The sequence below is a fragment of the Lissotriton helveticus genome, chromosome 5_1 (genome assembly GCF_964261635.1).
Source record: "Lissotriton helveticus chromosome 5_1, aLisHel1.1, whole genome shotgun sequence".
In the NCBI taxonomy this organism is placed as follows: Eukaryota; Metazoa; Chordata; class Amphibia; order Caudata; family Salamandridae; genus Lissotriton; species Lissotriton helveticus.
Genome location: NC_136065.1, coordinates 1,639,009,627 through 1,639,029,925, shown reverse-complemented (window position 1 = coordinate 1,639,029,925; position 20,299 = coordinate 1,639,009,627). Strand labels below are relative to the sequence as shown.

At 47.4% G+C, this 20,299-nt stretch overlaps 1 protein-coding gene across 3 annotated transcripts in view; it reads left to right on the top strand.

Annotated features, from left to right (window-relative positions):
• Window positions 1–20,299, top strand: part of LOC144755675 (X-linked retinitis pigmentosa GTPase regulator-interacting protein 1-like) — a 434,709-nt gene that overhangs the window by 389,093 nt on the left and 25,317 nt on the right. For all 3 annotated transcript variants that reach the window (XM_078644845.1, XM_078644846.1, XM_078644848.1), the window contains one exon: window positions 11,194–11,324. In XM_078644845.1, coding sequence (XP_078500971.1) covers window positions 11,194–11,324 — 131 coding nt within the window. The remainder of the gene's footprint in view (window positions 1–11,193; window positions 11,325–20,299) is intronic.

Below are 20,299 nucleotides of genomic sequence, written 5' to 3'. Positions count from 1 at the left end.
TAGACAAGCTTTGCCGCATTCCAAGCAGGTGCGTTTTCCAATCTTCATCCGGGGGGGTCTGTGCGGAGGGGCTTTCCTCTGTTTCCGACGTCCCCTTGGCAGGTTTTTTGGACTCAAATGGTATCTTGGACTGTCTGGCATCGTTGCGCCCCATTTCGCGCCTCGGGGTTCGGGCCGCCACTAGTGAAGAGGCCGCCAGAGTTTCAACTACAGGAGATCTGACAGCGATGGGCACAAGTAGATACGGTGCGTAGGGTGAGGTCTTCTTTTGTACCTTGTCGTCTGGGCTGGGTGTAGGGGTGCTGTTCGCGCTATGGAGTCCCACCTCTCACTGATCCAGTCTTTCAGCGGGAGTAGCCAAAACTCAGGGGCAGTTGGTTCATTAGGGTCTTCCACCGGGAGGGGGGTGCGTACTCAGTGCCTGCTGGATCGGTCTGGAGCAAGGGGCCTACGCCACCCAGACGAGGAGCTCATGCAGCGATCAATGCAGGCCTACGTCGTTGCAGGGTTCTAGCGGCTGATCCCCGGGGGCGGCCCTTCAGTGACCCTCGTCTGCGTTACCCAGGCCCGCCTCCCCGTACCTTCCTGGCCTCTCAGACCAGCACCTGGCTCTACCCACTCAGGCCGCAGTTGTAGGCCCACTCGTCGTCCCTCCGCCGGGGCTCTTGTGCTGGGAGGTTGATCAGTGCAGGAGCGAGGGGGGTGCTCCCCCAGGGCAACAACGGGCAAAGCGGCAGGCGAGTCTCCCCCGCAGCAGAGGCCCGCGCGGCCGACCAGGCCGGTGTAGGCCGCTCCTCCTCGCTGTCAAGTTGTGCGGTGTTCCGACGGGCGTGCTGTAGCAGGCAGGCAGGTGGCAGCTACGGATCTCTCCAACTCGGGCAAGCCCAACGGGGCGAAAGCAGCGCGAAATTTAGCAGCTTCGGCCTCCTCACCCACAATGTGGTCCGCCAGGCTGCCAGAATCTTCCCGGAAGAGCGCGACGCACCGCGCTTTCCTCGGCGGGAGCAGTATCAGGTCCCAAGCAATGTTCGCCGCACAGCACTGCGCCGGGGATCTCGTCACAGTGGCGTCCCGGGCCGGCCCCAAGGGGAGGGGGGGGGGTCTCAGCCTCCTAGCCGATGTCCGCTAGCCGCGTCGTGTAGGCCGCAGATCCCCGGACTTTCCCAGTGCGCAGGGCCGGCAGTGTGCAGCCCTCGCTCCGCTGTCACCTCCCGCTCCAGAAGCGGCGGCTCCTCCCAAGACTGCCGGGCGCACAGATTCAGCAAATTACACACCGTTGCGCGCAGGATGCTGCAGTGAAGCCGGTGGTGAGGGTTCTAAGTCGATTTGAGCAATCAGGATATTGCAGGATCGTGAAAAGTGCCAGGTCGGGCGGGAGCCTCACTCCAGTGCGACCATCTTGGTTTGGTGCCACCTAGCGCCCTCGGATGAGGTACTTCCAAGCTTGTCCTCCCCCTCCGACCACGGCTTCTCTGCTAGGCAACTAAACAGAGAACCCGTCGGATGATTCGAGTCAAGGGAGACCGCACTCCACCGCCTCCTCCGTGATGATCTGGTTATGGGGTATGGGCTAATTGCAAAGTTGCGGCTGCCAAGTCTCTGCCGCAGTCTCTGCGGTTTCGGCGATCCTCGCAGGCCTCCCCAGGACGATCCTCGCTGGTGACCTCTGATCCCCCGACTGATGATGTGACCAGTCCTCGGAAGCTTGTTTCCGGCCCAGGGAAGGATGGCTTGGCAGTTCGGGCTAGACTGTTCCAATGAGGCACAGGGTCAGACTGATTTGCATATGGAAAACACAAACTACTTAGAAGGGGGTCTAAGGGCTAGTTTACCGACTCATACTAGATACATGCCCCTAACTTACTGATTCTACACAAAGGAATATCTAGGAGTCTTAAAGTGAAATCTCATCACAAACAACTATTGACGTGACAACTAAGAGAGGGATGACAGCTATATTCACCAATTGCACCACGTGATATCAGGACAACACATTCACGTGAAGCACATACTTAGGGTGAGAATTTTCCCATCAGTTGTCTAACTGTACCGCCACATTTACATCATTTGGGTTCTCCTTACCCAGGAGTCAATGCAATCACAGTCACACAAAACAAAAGAGTGGACTATGAGAGTGAGAAGACCCACCGTTCTTGTCTGGTGAGCGGGAACAGTGTAATAGGACAACTGTAAAAGCAGTGCATGTGAGTGTTTATAGTGAAAATATAAAATTAGGTGAGACTGAGTAGAAGGAAGACTTTTAATGTTTCTCTCAGCTCCCTAAGTCTAAAAAGGTGTGAAAACAGATTTAACAAAATATCTGCTCAGCGAGTGGTCAACATGTTTCTGCATACAGGGTAGTGCCCATGCATTCTTCAGGACCTAGTTCGTGCTACTGCTGTGACATTAGTGAAAAGAATGAAAAGGAATCATATCACCTGATTGTCAGGTACAGATGCTCCACCACAATCTACAAATTAAATCACATCAACAGGAGGGGGGGAGTGAAGAGAGACACAGTTTTATACACATTGATAAACAATACATTCAAAGGTAATGTTATTGAAGCGACTTGTCAAAACATCTTTTCATGACATATTCGCACTCACCCAATTAGTGTGGGGATCGCGCCTCACCTCACCTGGCTGCAGCTCAGGTAAATGAGGAGCACCGCTCTGTTTAGAAAAAACACATATATACATATGAATTCACTGGTGATCCCATAAAATGCCACAAGTAACAACACTGGCCAGTATTATAAATGCCATGAAAATACAGAGTGTCCTCTTATGCCGTATGGTAGTATAAACGACTCAGGACACACCATTCATTGGCCCTTTGTTACAATATAAAAATATAAAAATACCTGTATTATATGCGCACCTCGATGGTAATCAATAGTGGTGCCGCATGTTTGGTAGTAACACTATTTATAGTGCCTGGTTTCATGTTACACACGATCTTTACATCTAGACCCTATGGCAAAGCCAGTGATTTTACGAAAGCCACATTTGTTTGTCCATTGATGAATAGTACACGCTCGCCAGATTGTCGTCATTCTTGAAAATCATAACTGTATTACATGTGCACATAGACAATAATCAATAGTCGTGCCGCATGTTTGTATCAATAGTAACACTATCCAAGGTCACCAACTTAATGTTACACACTATCTTTTCATCTGAACCCCACGACGGAGCTAATGATTTTACAGAGACCGCATTTGTGGGTCATTAGATGAATAGTACACACCCACCAGATTGTTACCAGTGCGGAACTCGGTGTTCGTGATTATGCTAGTCCAAGTAGCTCAGGGGAAATAACACTATTGTTCACGGTGAAATACTAGGTGAATAGCTAGGCGTCCCCCATGTTGGACGAAGTAACTGTATTACATGTGCACATAGACAATAATCAATAGTCGTGACGCATGTTTGTATCAGTAGTGACACTATCCGAGGGAACCAGCTTCATGTTACACACTATCTTTTCATCTGAACCATACGGCGGAGCTAATGATTATCCAAAGACCGCATTTATGGGTCATTAGATGAATAATACACACCCACCAGATTGTTACCAGTGCGGAACTCGTGACTGTGCTAGTCCAAGTAACTCAGGGGAAATAACGCTATTGTTCTCGTTGAAATATTAGGCGTCACCCACGTTAAACGACGTGGCTCAAGAAAGTAGCGCTACTAACCTAGGTGATATCTTAGGCGTCACCCACGTCCATTTAAAAATGAGGCGACCTGCCTTCATTCCAGTGTGTGAAATATTAATGTTAGACTTAACACGTACAAAGCCAGAGACCCTTACCTCTCCGTCGGTGTCTCCAGGCGTTCCTCTGCGCTGAACTTGGGGAGGCACCGAACGGAAGAGGCGGCGGATATTTAATGACTCTTGTCCTGGTAGCGCTCACGTGATAGCGCAAAGGATGATGGATGTTGTAGTACATCAGTCATAAATCTTAACAACAAGACTCTCTTTCAACCTAGGCTGTGATGGAATATGAGTGTACATCTTGAGAAGTGTGCCTCAGTTAGATAAAGCCTTTTTTGCAATCCTTTAAGCAAAAAAATATATAAACGTAATATTCATAATATTCAGACAGTGATACTAACCAAAAAATTTTTGGAATTGATCACAAGTGACTGACATAGTGAATTACTGAGTTTGATCTTCGCCTCCCATAACTCAGTTGATAGATGGAATGGGAAGTACGGGTCTAAGAAGTGTGAGCCAGAAGAATCACCGCTATATGTGGAATATGCGGGGGATCACTAACCATGCCGTGTGTAATTCAGAGACTAACAATTTCATCTGTATAACATAGTAGCGTGATCAGTATATATGAAGATCACCTCCAGTTTATTAATCAGATTATAGCGACATCCAGGGAATAGGTTCGTTAAGACCATCCTTGTCCCTATTAAGTTTGTAGACCCATTTCTGTTCTTTTTTTAACAGAAATTTGCTTATATCAGGACAGTGGTCAGGAATGGTTGGCTGTTCAAGTATCGTCCACGTGAAATCATTAGGGCCATGTCCCACTTCAAGGAAGTGTGCTGTGAGGCGGTCCCGAAAGATAAGTCAGATAGGATGACTTTCGTGAACACCTTCCACACCAGATCCAATCAGGTCAAAATATCATAAAAAAACACTGGTCAATTTTAAACACCAGCGGGGACACACTGCCGTTACCACTGTTTGCTTTCAAGAGAGGGCAAAATATTAAAGACCAGCTGGTACATACCCGGCCAAAAAACAGGATGACCCGACAGGTGGGGACCCTATGGGATCTCCCACCTGTACAAGGTCATCATCCCTGTGGAAACTGTTCCGTCTGTCCTCAGACAACTAAATCTACCACAGTTGAAATAGGCCCAGGCCGACCGTGGCAACAGATAAAATTCACAAATTGCAACAGTGAGAACACCATCTATCTCTTCACTTGCCCATGCTCAAAGAGATATGCAGGCATGACTACTAGGAAAACACGCATTCGCATTTGTGAACACAAGAGTACAGTCCGTTGCCGCAAACAGGCGACGCGCCTCACAGCACACTTCCTTGAAGTGGGACATGGCCCTAATGATTTCACGTGGACGATACTTGAACAGCCAACCATTCCTGACCACTGTCCTGATATAAGCAAATTTCTGTTAAAAAAAGAACAGAAATGGGTCTACAAACTTAATAGCGACAAGGATGGTCTTAACGAACCTATTCCCTGGATGTCCCTATAATCTGATTAATAAACTGGAGGTGATCTTCATATATACTGATCACGCTACTATGTTATACAGATGAAATTGTTAGTCTCTGTATTACACACGGCATGGTTAGTGATCCCCCGCATTTTCCACATATAGCGGTGATTCTTCTGGCCCACACTTCTTAGACCCGTACTTCCCATTCCATCTATCAACTGAGTAATGGGAGGCGAAGATCAAACTCAGTAATTCACTATGTCAGACATTTGTGATCAATTCCAAATTTTTTTTGGTTAGTATCACTGTCTGAATATTATGAATATTACGTTTATATATTTTTTTGCTTAAAGGATTGCAAAAAAGGCTTTATCTAACTGAGGCACACTTCTCAAGATGTACACTCATATTCCATCACAGCCTAGGTTGAAAGAGAGTCTTTTTGTTAAGATTTATGACTGATGTACTACAACATCCATCATCCTTTGCGCTATCACGTGAGCGCTACCAGGACATGAGTCATTAAATATCCGCCGCCTCTTCCGTTCGGTGCCTCCCCAAGTTCAGCACAGAGGAACGCCTGGAGACACCGACGGAGAGGTAAGGGTCTCTGGCTTTGCACGTGTTAAGTCTAACATTAATATTTCACACACTGGAATGAAGGCAGGTCGCCTCATTTTTAAATGGACGTGGGTGACGCCTAAGATATCACCTAGGTTAGTAGCGCTACTTTCTTGAGCCACTTCGTTTAACGTGGGTGACGCCTAATATTTCAACGAGAACAATAGCGTTATTTCCCCTGAGTTACTTGGACTAGCACAGTCACGAGTTCCGCACTGGTAACAATCTGGTGGGTGTGTATTATTCATCTAATGACCCATAAATGCGGTCTTTGGATAATCATTAGCTCCGCTGTATGGTTCAGATGAAAAGATAGTGTGTAACATGAAGCTGGTGCCCTCGGATAGTGTCACTACCGATACAAACATGCGTCACAACTATTGATTATTGTCTATGTGCACATGTAATACAGTTACTTCGTCCAACATGGGGGACGCCTAGCTATTCACCTAGTATTTCACCGTGAACAATAGTGTTATTTCCCCTGAGCTACTTGGACTAGCATAATCACGAACACCGAGCTCCGCACTGGTAACACTCTGGTGGGTGTGTACTATTCATCTAATGACCCACAAATGCGGTCTCTGTAAAATCATTAGCTCCGTAGTGGGGTTCAGATGAAAAGATAGTTTGTAACATTAAGTTGGTGACCTTGGATAGTGTTACTATCGATACAAACATGCGGCACGACTATTGATTATTGTCTATGTGCACATGTAATACAGTTATGATTTTCAAGAATGACGACAATCTGGCTAGCGTGTACTATTCGTCAATGGACAAACAAATGTGGCTTTCGTAAAATCACTGGCTTTGCCATAGGGTCTAGATGTAAAGATCGTGTGTAACATGAAACCGGGCACTATAAATAGTGTTACTACCAAACATGCGGCACCACTATTGATTACCATCGAGGTGCGCATGTAATACAGGTATTTTTATATTTTTATATTGTAACAAAGGGCCAATGAATGGTGTGTCCTGAGTCGTTTATACTACCATACGGCATAAGAGGACACTCTGTATTTTCATGGCATTTATAATACTGGCCAGTGTTGTTACTTGTGGCATTTTATGGGATCACCAGTGAATTCATATGTATATATGTGGTTTTTCTAAACAGAGCGGTGCTCCTCATTTACCTGAGCTGCAGCCAGGTGAGGTGAGGCGCGATCCCCACACTAATTGGGTGAGTGCGAATATGTCATGAAAAGATGTTTTGACAAGTCGCTTCAATAACATTACCTTTGAATGTATTGTTTATCAATATGTATAAAACTGTGTCTCTCTTCACCCCCCCCCCCCCCCTCCTGTTGATGTAATTTAATTTGTAGATTGTGGTGGAGCATCTGTGCCTGACAATCAGGTGATATGATTCCTTTTAATTCTTTTCACTAATGTCACAGCAGTAGCACGAACTAGGTCCTGAAGAATGCATGGGCACTACTCTGTATGCAGAAACATGTTGACCACTCACTGAGCAGCTATTTTGTTAAATCTGTTTTCACACCTTTTTAGACTTGGGGAGCTGAGAGAAACATTAAAAGTCTTCCTTCTACTCAGTCTCACCTAATTTTATATTTTCACTATAAACACTCACATGCACTGCTTTTTCAGTTGTCCTATTACACTGTTTCCGCTCACCAGACAAGAACGGTGGGTCTTCTCACTCTCATAGTCCACTCTTATGTTTTGTGTGACTGTGATTGCATTGACTCCTGGGTAAGGAGAACCCAAATGATGTAAATGTGGCGGTACAGTTAGACAACTGATGGGAAAATTCTCACCCTAAGTATGTGCTTCACGTGAATGTGTTGTCCTGATATCACGTGGTGCAATTGTGGAATATAGCTGTCATCCCTCTCTTAGTTGTCACGTCAATAGTTGTTTGTGATGAGATTTCACTTTAAGACTCCTAGATATTCCTTTGTGTAGAATCTGATTTGCATATGGCCATGTCTGAACTGGGGTGGCAGAGTGGGCTAAAGAACGGTGATGGATTAAACCCAGATCTGTTGACTGGGTGTGAGTGTTTGATTGGTTCAGATGCTCCGTCCATCACCACCCCCTTTTGTACCACTTTGTTCGCCATAAGTTGGCAGGGTATGCTCAGACGTGAGTCCCTTGCTCACTTTGCCACTGGATTCAAGCAAGCCTGGCTGAAGACGGCTGAAATGCCAGAAACCGGTCCTCGGAAGCTTGTTTCCGGTCCAGGGAAGGCATGGCTTGGCAGTTCGGGCTGGACTGTTCCCATGAGGCACAGGGTAAGACTGATTTGCATATGGCCATGTCTGAACTGGGGTGGCAGAGTGGGCTAAAGAACGGTGATGGATTAAACCCAGATCTGTTGACTGGGTGTGAGTGTTTGATTGGTTCAGATGCTCTGTCCATCACCACCCCCTTTTGTACCACGTTGTGACAGAGGAGGGCGCTCTTCCAGCCATTGCCAAGCTTCCTCCGGAGATTGAAGGAAATAGGTTTTCTCCTTGTACATCACCTTCAGCTTTGCAAGGAATAGCAACATGTATTGTATTCGGAGGTCTCTCAGCTTAGCCTTAATCAAGTCAAAGGAGCGCCGCTACTTCTGTACCTCCTGGCTGTAATCCGGAAAAATCATTATGTGGGCATTTTCATGGCGGATTTCCCCAAGTTTCCTAGCCTCCCGGAGGAACATGTCCCTGTCTAAAAAATTAAAAAAACAGGCAATGACTGGCCGCGGCCGTGCCCCCACCGGAGGTCTCGCCAGCAGCGCTCTGTGTGCCCTTTCAATGATGAAACAAGTGGAGAATTTGACTTTTGGGAATGTGCGGAGAAGCCAGGAGTGAAGGAACTCGCCATGTTTGCTCCCTCAAGTCCTTCCCTAAAGCCTACAAAGCGGAGGTTGTTGCATCTCGCCCAGTTTTCCGCGTCATTCACTTTCCACAGAAGCTGTTTAGGGGAGGTCTGTAGATCCACCAGACCTTTCTTCAAGTCCAGTATGGTATCTTCCGCTTCCCCTATTCTAGTCTCCGAAGCTGTCACTCTTTCGGCTAAATTTCGGAGATCCTGCCGCAGGAGCGTCACCTCTGTGCCCACCTCTCCAATTTCGTTCTCCAGGGCCTCACGAGACGCCTGTATGGCACCCATCAGAAGGGCCGTGTCAGATCGTGCTCCAGTTGAATCATCATCCGGCTGGGTGGGGGTCACAGCATACCGATCCAGAGTACCCTGTATGGGGGGCTAGGGGTCCGAGTTTTTCTTGCCCATCTTGTTCTGCGTGCCTGTCTCACCCCTGCAGGGACCCCACTGATCAGGGTCGTGTTATTTTCTCTCGCCTCACGCCACTTTCCTCAGTCCGTTTCAAGTAGGGCCCCTCCGTCCCAGACCCCCAGCCGGTGCCACAAGAAACCAGTCTCTTAACATGCACCAAGGATGTCGCATGGGTATGCCCCTCTCCCGGCCCGTGAGGTAAGCGCCTGCCCCTTCTCCGCTCCCGTACCCAAGGTGACTCGCAGCCCGAGCCTCGGATCTGGGCAGCGCCCCTCAGCCCCCTCCAATATCAGTCCGCTGGGCATCCCTCTCCGCTGTCGGCCACACTACCGTGTCAAGGGGGTGGGTCGTCCTGGTTCTCAGTGCTAGTCCCTCCTCCGTACAATCACTCCGGCCCTCCGGCCACCTCACCTCCACGTCGTTGCTCCGCTGGCACCTCCAAACTCACACAATGCACCAGGGCTCCGCTGCCCCCCGGATCCCCGCACCAGCTGCCAGATGAGATGGGTGCCCTGCAGCAGGTCCAGGCACCCGCCCGTCTGCACCAGGGCCTCAGCCGTTCATGCCACTCTCCTCAGGACCGGTCCTCCTCCTCCAGCCGGACTGCATCACCAAGGGCACAGTGTGGGCCCTCTCCCCGTATATCGCCCCCCAGTATTACCTGCAACGTTCTGGGCGGCCTTACTCCTGCGACAGTCTCGGCCCAGGGACAGTTGAGCAGGTAGGGGGTGGGAGGGAGGGGTCCGCTCTAAAACACCTGACCGTCCCGGTGGAAATTCGGCCTCCCTCCGGCTGTGGGTGCCACGCCTCCCGGATTTCCCCTTCTCACCGCACAGTTTCCTGAGATGCCTTCAGTGCAGCGTCCAGGGCCCACTCAGCCGCCCCGCTCCTCTCGCCGCAAGATCTTCACATCGGACTCGGTTCCCCGGAGTCGGCCTACAACTCCGCTCTTCGTAGGCCGGTGACGTCATAACATGGCAGGCCGCGGGCGGGCCCAAGGTCCTCAGCCTTCGTCCTCTCCTCCTCCGGGCTCACACCAGCTCCCGGGGACTAGGGAGCAGCACAGCGTTCCACCGTGCTACCTCCAGGACGTAGCCGGCGCCATCTTAGGTCTTGCACCGGACCTCCGGACCGCTCTCAGCCTCCCTCAGAAAACGGAACACCCCCTCTCCGGGCCGCGCTCACTATTCTCCAAAAGGAGCAGGGGCCCCCCTATAATGCAGATGTTCAATCACCGGGACTCGAGGCCGCTGTTAAATCAGTCGGATCATTTGTGGTAGCCGGAGCTAGCAGGCACATGTCTCACCCGGCCATGCTGCTGGCCACGCCCCGGTATGTACCCATTCTCAATCATTTTCATTTTCACTTAACTCCTTTTGTGTATGTCATGATTAAAGCATCCAGAAACAAGGGCAAAGGAGTTGAATGTTTGTGTGATGATCAGGCATGTCTGTTGTAGGTGTGCTTTCACTTGCATTTTTATTTGGTAGCACTTTCCATTCAGTAAGGAAAGCATCATGTATGTACTTGTCGTGGATATTCCTATCTCTAGTGACACCTCACAAAAAAAGGAATAGGCTATGTTATTACACATGTGTTTATAACGCATGATATTACAACGCAGTCATTACAACGATCAAGTTGTTACGACGCATACAACGCAAGTCATTACAATGGCTTGCTGTCGGGGTGCGCTGGAAGTTGGAATAGTATAATTTACTATTCCAACTCCAGGCTGTGCAACAGTAGGGAAGGTGTTGGATTTAAAATCCAACACCTTCTGCCCCCCTACAGCAATTCGTTGTAATGGCATGCATTGAATTTGCATGCGATGTAACAACACAGTTGTTGTAATGACCTCGTTGTAATGCGTTGTTTGGCTTGTGGGGTAAATTATGTTTCTCCATAGAAAGTGAAGTGGCATCGGGTGTTAAGTGCTTGTAGATTTCCTTATCATTGTTGGCACGCTGTAGTCAGTGTGGTGTGGTGCATTCCTCATGTTTTCCTTCTCTCTGGTCTTAACCTCCAGCTAGTGATGCGAGCCTTGGAAGGGCTTGATTTCTGTTGACATCTCAAGTACACTTTGTCATGAATCCCTTCACTCCCACAGGTTAAAATTCACTGTGGTTAGTGAGCCAATGAATGAGCTGCAGGACGAGTGTGAAGAAGTTGGTTACGCTTACCTGGACTTAAGGCAAATACTCCTCACAGGAAGTGACGTTATGGAGCAGCTCCTTGACAGTAAGTTATACAATGTGGTTCTCCAGATACGTTAAGCTGCATGTGATATATTTGGCTTTGGTACTATGCAAAAGGGTTATAACGGGGCAAGAACAGCTCAAACACAGCTTTGTGTGAAATCCTAAAGCCAAATGAAATCAGGCACAACGTATCAGTAAGTGGAACATTGCGTGATATTCCTACATGCAGACGGCCTCATTTATGAAAAGTGACGCATCGCTGCGAGAAAACAGCGATGCGTCACTTTTCATTGCACCCTCTCTGCAACACCAATGATGCGTCATATTTACAGTATGACGCATCATGTCGCAAGGAGTTGCAAATACGTCAATATTTCTGACGTTTCTGTAGACACAAAAGTGACGCATTGCTGGAATGTGTCACAAAAGTGACGCAACTCCAGCAATGGGTCATTACACATGGGCAAGTCCCATGTTAAATGTGCCTGCGCCAGTCTTACTCCTGCCATGAGGCAGGCGTAAGATATTGACACATTTGCATCCTAGAAATGGCGCAGTGAAATCCTATAGATTTCACTGCGTCACTTCTATGACCCTTTCTTGCGTCAGAACGCCCCCCCTGCATAAATTATACCTGGCGCAGGTATATTGTGGCGCAGAGGTTTACAAAGTGACGCATCTATCTAGATGTGTCACTTTGTAAATATGGTGCAACAAGGCGTGATTTTTACACCGCTGGTGCGTTACAAAAAGTGACGCACCAGCGATGCAAATGTGACGCCAGGGCTCATAAATAAGCCCCAGGATGTGTAACTACTGCACAATTACATATTTTTCACCTACTTCATGTACAAATCTCATGTAAGGCTGTGCTGTGCCCCCTTTGCACTGGAGTGCAATGTTTAGTTAGCATCACGTTAAAGCAGCCTTTTTAGCCCGAGTGTGGCCAACCAGATCAGAGCATCACTCTTGCTAAAAAAGGCACTGTACAGTTCACATTCACGTAACGCAGCACTGCTGATTGTCGCAGACCACACAGTGTGTGCCAACCATGAATAATGCTTAAGGAAGGACTTCAAAACATCTCATCTAAACGTCTCATTTTAGTTCTTCAGAACAAGTAGCGTGAAATGGAGTTACCTCAACACAGAGTCATCATTGGTTTACACCATGTGAAACGAGAGCTCAAATAGAGAGTAAAGGGAGTATGCAAGAGGGACCTCATTATATTAAAATAAGTATGAAGAAGGTTCAACACTATCCCCACAAACTGAAAACAACAGTGTTATGTAAAAGGCAACCTGTCTGGTGAAAAGTATGGTTTCGGATATTGCCTAAAAACGACGTAGTATGAATGCTTCAGATGGGCTCAGAAAAAGATAATGAATTGGCTGAAAACGTAATGCAAATTACAAAAACGCACAATAACTCACACTAATCAATAAACAAGCATTGGCAGAGCCAATAGGTCTCGCCTTTGGGACCTTATAAGTGTTTAGGCAGAGTTATTGCCTTTGTTAATTTCTTTAAGCTGTGTTGTAGAGCATTGTGAATGTTGTGCAGCATGTTGAAAAGTTATAATAAAAAAAGTGTTATAGCCTTTTTTGTCCCCCTATATAACCAAGAAAACATATACAACTGAATTACCCTAATTAAAACAGAATTAACACAAAGAATGTCTTCTTGCTTTTTTCCCATGGCAAATGGCAAAATAATAAAGTACTACTATCACAGAATGTGCTGCATTATGCCGCATAATTTGCCTTTTCTAGCCACATAATTTACTCAACCCTGCTGCATAATTTAGCCCTCTCCTGCTGCATAATTCCAGTGACCCTGCCTATGAGGTTTTCAGTGTTATATGCTTCTCAGTCATTTGACAAAGTCTTTGAACAATGAACACAGAACAATCAGCGAGTCTTGTTAGCTGACCATAGAAAGAATAAAAGCCCTCACTCCTGCAAGCAACTCTCTTTTTAAAAAAAAAAAAAGCTGAAGGTTTTTTGGGGGAATGATACAAACAGTTCATTGCAGTATTCAATTTGCTATGTCAATAAATATTTCTTACTTTGCAGAAAAAAAGATGTTTCATGCCGTTCCAAATAAACCATGAAATATAAAAAAAAACACCAGTAAAGCATGTCTTATGGTCCAATAAAGGCATTTCCATGTTCTGGTGATCTTTGGCATTATGGTTTGTTATGTAACAAAAAACCTGCCTCCGAGGCCATTAATGGACGATAATGAACCAGTGAATGACCAGGTGTCTCTTCTCACTAGAGAGATTGAGTGAGAGAGAGGCGAAAAAGAGAGAGAGAGGGTGAAGGGAGAGAGCGAGAACAGAAGGCGAGAGACAAGACGGAGGCACAGGCAGCTGGAGACAACAAGGAGGAAGAGACAGTGAGAGGGGACAGAAAGGAAGATGAAGAGATGAAGAAATGAAGAGAGAATGGATTAGAAAGATGGGAACCAGAAAAGCAAAATGAGAGAGTGCGCGAGAAACAGCACAAGGCCATTTTTACCATCAGCGCACAGACTAAAGCGCCTCTTGGCGTTTTATCAGCAGACGCTACTTATAACCATGTTAGTTAGGGTGACCAGGTGTACCGGATTTGCTAGGACGGTCCCCGTTTTTCACCAGCTGTCGGGCAGATTTCGAGAAATTTAGCTCATGTCACGGTTTTTTGAGAGGGTCGACTTAAAACGGGGGGAGGTGTTATTTTATGTTTTACAAAGCTGGGATAGTTAGCTAGTAGTTGTTCCAAGAAAGCAATTTCATTCACAACCAAGCTACTGGGTTTAAAAATTGCATCTTATGAATGTTCTTACTGCCTGTTTTGTAAATCTCTGCTGAGGAGCACTGTCAGTCTGTGCGCTCGCTTGACGTAAAATTATAGTCCTTCTTCTATTTTGTGCAATGTCCCGGTTTTTGGCTTTAAAATTCTGGTCACCCTAAAGTTAATGTCTCTCTGTTCATCGATCGTAAATAAACTAAGCGCTCAGTTTGTTATCCGGGGATATAAACATGTAACCAGCAGGCAGGCCACTGGAATTATGTGGTAGGAGAGGGCCGAATTATGAGTCAGGATTGACTAATTTATGCTTCAAGAAAGGGAAAATTATACGGCGTAATGCAGCAGGTGTTCTGTTAGTATTACTTCATTATTTTGCAATTATTGCACTTGTTAACACTGTCTGGGCATATGTTGCACCTCAGTTTAACACCCAAACATAGCAACAAGCAACAGGCAAGTGACCCGTCAACCTTTGCAAAGGACCTTTCACTGGCCCATGTTGCTCCGATTTTAGTAACATTCGATCGATTGAGCTAGAAATAACATATTTTTGTGCCAAAATCTGCAGCTTTTTAAGCACATTATGTATTATATGGCAAATGCGGTAGATACATAATTATGCGGAAAACTACGCGCCCGCACATTCACATAATTCCAGAGGCCATGCATGCAGGTGAGCCTCAGACCCCTGCAGTGGGCACACGTGGTCTGGGACTACCGACCACCCCCTCCCTATCATGCAAACACCACATACAATCCCCGTAGTAATTTGACCAGGTGAGGGATTTCTTTGAAAGGCAGGGGGTCTCGCGACCCCCGGCCGTATTTATTAAAATATGAAAACAAAATAAAATTGGAAAAGAAACATTATTTCATAATTTTTAAATGCAAAATTCTGACATTAGATTACAGCAAGGTAGACAGGTATGAAGGGCTAACCTTAACAAATGTCTAATACAGCGTGTTCCTAACCAAATCTAACATCCTACTTATCAATTTTGCATAAAAAAATTCTGAGGCCTACGGCAAGGTCGCTAACCGGTGTCAGATCCTTTTCCAGCTGCGCCCTCACGTACGAGTGCGCCTGCGCAACAAGGGCCGGGTACCGGGAGAGTACGTACCTCTCCTGGTTACCCTCGTACGCACCGTGAACTCCATTTAACCATAATAGGAGGGCCCTTACACTCACGCCATTTGATGACGTCATAGTGTATGTGCGGGGTGGCTACCAGCCTGAGGAAAGCGTGACTCCCTCCCCCGCACCCTTCCAAGCAAGCGGATATCCTGCCCCTGAAATTCTGGGAGACACCAATGGCCCGACCCCATTCGATGAATGGTGCCGCCCCCTAAGGACCTTAAATTGCTGCTCACCGATTATGACCTTACCGCCTGACCAGTATAATAAATACGACAATTGAGAAACCTGTGAAGGGAAAAAAGGCCTAAGGAGAAAAACATGTAAATACACATCCACATAACCAATTGAGCACATTCCACTAATATTGCCTGTAATAGGGAAAAAAGGCCTAAGGAAGAAAATTACACATATCAACAGTGTTCAATACCATCACCGATGATACCTACCAACGTACAAACTGAAATTCTGCTAACAGGGATGGTGGGTGGGGAAAATTTAGCAGCCCTGCAGCGGGGCGAGGAGCGAGCCTGGGGAGCGCGGGTACAAGAGGCCGATTCCCGCGCCCCCTAGGCCTTTTCTACCCCCCTGGTCCCTCCCCTTGACCCGGAAGCACTCACACCGCGTCCGGGTCAACGGTGGGACCCAAAACCAATCAGGAGGGGAGGGGGGCCCGTGCCCAGCCATGCGTGCGTGGGGGCCGAGCGGCCCCCCCTTTCCTCATGGTCTGGGACTACCGACCACCCCCTCCCTATCATGCAAACACCACATACAATCCCTGTAGTAATTTGACCAGGTGAGGGATTTCTTTGCAAGGCAGGGGGTCTCGCGACCCCCGGCCGTATTTATTAAAATATGAAAATAAAATAAAATTGGAAAATAAACATTATTTCATAATTATTAAATGCAAAATTCTGACATTAGATCACAGCAAGGTAGACAGGTATGAAGGGCTAACCTTAACAAATGTCTAATACAGTGTGTTCCTAACCAAATCTAACATCCTACTTATCAATTTTGCATTCAAAAATTCTGAGGCCTACGGCAAGGTCGCTAACCGGTGTCAGATCCTTTTCCATCTGCGCCCTCACGTACGAGTGCGCATGCGCAACAAGGACCCGGTTATCGGGAGAGTACGTACCTCTCCTGGTTACCCTCGTACGCACCGTGAACTCCATTTAACCATAACAGGAGGGCCCTTACACTCGTGCCATTTGATGACATCATAGTGTATGTGCGGAGTGGCTACCAGCCTGAGGAAAGCGTGACTCCCTCCCCCGCACCCTTCCAAGCAAGCGGATATCCTGCCCCTGAAGTTCTGGGAGAGACTAATGGCCCCTCCCCCTGGGCGACCCCATTCGATGACTGGTGCCGCCCCCTAAGGACCTTAAATTGCTGCTCACCGATTATGACCTTACCGCCACAGGCCAGCATAGTTGACCGACTATCTGGCTCCCCCCAAACCTCCTACACTGAAAGGTCATACCTACCTCACGAAACCTTCTAAGCATGCCCAAATATTCTTTGTCAGTAGCTCATTGCCTGTCTCAGTTAGGTGGACACCAACCTGCAAGTAGAAATGGTCCCACCAGATGTACCCATGTGGAATATTCTGGAATTGAGGTATTAGAAATAATTTCTCAATCTTGTTATTGATCCTCTTTGCCGAGTGATTCAATGCCCTAACAGAGTCCCCCCCCCCCTTCCACTGCAGCCTAGTTATCCACTGGGACCACACTATGGTGCAGCCAGGCGTACTTTTGCTAACCAGTTCACTGCTGAGATTAACTCTGCGATCAGGCCCCTCCTGCCCAGTTTAACCAAATCATTGCCAGCCACGTGTAAGATAACGACTGAGGGCGGTGTGGTGTACCTATCAAGTAATTCACGCTTCCTACTCTGGACGGACAGACACCATCTTTGGAATACTTGTAATCGCTGAGACCGGGCGTATGTTGGCCCTAGACGTGTAAAACCCAACCTACTTCAGTATCCTGTTCAAGTTGCAGGGTCTAAAGCTGGGGCTGGCCTACTCATAAGCACTTTACACCCCCCCTCTTGGTGCCACTATCTGGCCTCCCTCATCAGCACCACGGTGCGACGGATCTTCACACCTCCCACGTCAATGCTAATCGCTGTTGGTGCAACCATACCATTGTAAGGCTAAGCCCTGTGCCAGCCTATCTCTTTACTATGGAGCCTCCTAACACCATGCAGTGTTATTTATGAAAGGCGCCCGCGAGCGCAAGCGCCCCCTAGCAGTATCCACTTCACAACGAGGGTGTTGATGTGATGTCTCCTCCGTAATACTTGTGCTCCTGGTCTAACTGTGACGGTATGCACTTTAAACTCATTGCCCTGCCCCTTTCCCCAACTCGCAACACAAATGGGTGACAATTACACACTTCAACCATAATGAATGGGTAGCACCTTCTCCTGCTGGCACCTCTTGAGCCGTCGAATTGACCGCCCATCACAGTTGAGGCCTTTGCTTGACACTCCTGATCCAGGTGTACCGCTCCCCTTGGCTGTCCACTTCTTGCAGTTGTTGTGGTGTGGCGCACTTCCCCTGTATCAACCATGGGTCCGGTCATACATAAATGAAAAACAAACACAAACGATTAGTGTTTCTTGTTTCCTGACAAAAGATCCAGTACACATGCCCGTATTCGTTGCTGTCACATGCTAAGCTTTAGCTAAGATCAGCACCAGGTACATTTCCATCAAACCTACAACTGCAAGTGTCTAACATAGCATCAGTTTGTGTCCCATGCAGAGCATTTAAATTAGTGCTACAATGTGGGTGCCTGGTAGTATGACCTAAATGAATGAATAGACCTGTAGTCAACAGTGAATGCAATAGCCCATCCATCATTACTTAAGGACAGCAAATGGTGTGAAATGCCGTGAAATAGCGCTTTCATAGTTACTAAAAAGGTGTGCTGCAGCCCAGCACATTTCTTGCCAGGCCAATGCTATTGGCATTTCCGAAGTCTGTCCACACATACATGTATGCGTGTGTCTGTGTGACACGGCATCCCCACAAAACTTACGTGTACCACCCTTTGGTGCCTAGGGTTTTAGACACAGGCCCCGTATTCCGATGTACCTCCGCAACTGCTTGTTTCGAAGTCCATGCTGAGAGTGCACCTGGGTGAACCTTCGCCGAGGCCGTTCCACGTAGGCCTGGCCTCCCCCCCATGTTAAGAAAATTGTTGTCATATGTTAAGCATGCCTCCCTCAGTAAGTACAGACCCCTTGTTGAAACCTGGAACCCGCTCCAGCGGTAACCTACATGTAAAGAAAAGAAAATGTGGGCCAGATTTTGCAATTCACCAGCTACGTGAGCTGACCACATCACAGCGCACCACCAGCACCTGGCTTACAAGCCATGGCACCCCCCTTATAGTTCCAGAAAATAAAACTGTAAACCTATTTTATGTTATAATTCCTTACCGAGAGCACATGCCGTACCTATAAAGACTCACTGGCGCCTTCCTGGATACTTAAGGAAGGTATAGAGTATAATTGGGGCTCTTTCTGTCCCGTATGAAAAGATTCCCCCCACTAAGTCCAGTGTTATTTCCCTTACATGAGTAACTTCCCCATGAGGGCGCTTGCCATGAATGTAATAATGCGTCAGCTCCTTTTTAGGACTGATTGACCGGAAGCTAAAGGCCTCGGGCGTTGTGAGTCCAGTGTAGTTGAATAACCTGATGTTGAATGCCCCTAACATCACTTCCAGTGTCTGCTTTTCTCTCCAAGTATTTAGGCATAGATATAGGCTTGAAAGGGACACAGTCTTTTTTGCCAGTTCAGCAGCAAAGTCTTTAAGCATAGGATTATCACAGTGCTATCCATGCCGGGCTGTAAAAATGGCCCAAGAGCCTTTTACCACTCCCAGCACAACGTTACAACCTTGGCTTTTGGGAAAATCCCTCCAAGCCACTCTAACATGATCAAAAGCAACCCCTGACCTGTGTTTCACCCTCCTTCGAGCCCTCAGAGAGGTTTAGCTCTGTCCTTACCCAAGGGCACACCCAGTTTAAGTCAAAACAAGACCCGTCCAGAAATACAGTGCTGCATACATATGCAATAAAACAAAATGCAGAGAACTATGGGTAGTTCTCAAATTTAGGTGGAAAGCAGCTCCCGTAAAGAGCACTCCCAGCAGTACACTAAATTTGCTCACCTCAGGTGCCTTGCTGAGCTTTGCTTTTCGAACTCACCATAATAATGCATGATACAAAGTCTTTTACGCACTACTGGGTCCCCAAATTGAATTCATTACTAGGGCCCACCACGGTGTTAATTACCTTCACAATGAAATATTCAAGTCCCTTGTTTGGCTTTCTGCTTTGAGTTGCAAAGGGACGTGGTTAACGTCTGTGCGTAGCATACTGTGCCACGCAACCTGGGAAACTGGCTTTCACGCCCTCGTCAAGCCCTACCCTTAGATACATGTTACTCGCCAGGAGGACCCCAAGAAAAAGAGGGCGACCCCATTCGAGAATGGTTCCAAGATTGTTCTAACTATCAACTCAGCAGATACAAATGATAGTAATTCTAGAGTCAATGGCTGTTCCTTGCGTAAGATAAATAAGCAGCAACCATGGCTTGTATATAATATTGCAAATGCTATCAACTGACGCCCAGGGTACACCACGACAATATTGCTGCTCTTAAGTCTTCACAAAGAAAGTGGAACTCGGAGAGAAAGTTATTCTTTAAATGCTTTCCCTCCCCCCACAATGCTCACTTGGTTTGCCATCATTCCAACTAGTGAAAGTGAGCAGTGTGAGCACCTGCACATGATGTGCCTGCAATTAGGGGGTCCGACAGAGTACCGTTCCGAGGCCCCCGGCTTCCCCAACAAACTGCCGGTGTCTAAACTAATGGAGTTACCATGCTCACTTGATTTGCCTTCATTCCAACTAGTGAAAGTGAGCAGTGTGAGCACCTGCACATGATGTGCCTGCAATTAGGGGGTCCGACAGAGTACAGTTCCGAGGCCCCCGGCTTCCCCAACAAACTGCCGGTGTCTAAACTAATGGAGTGATAAACAAGCAACCATAAATACGCAGG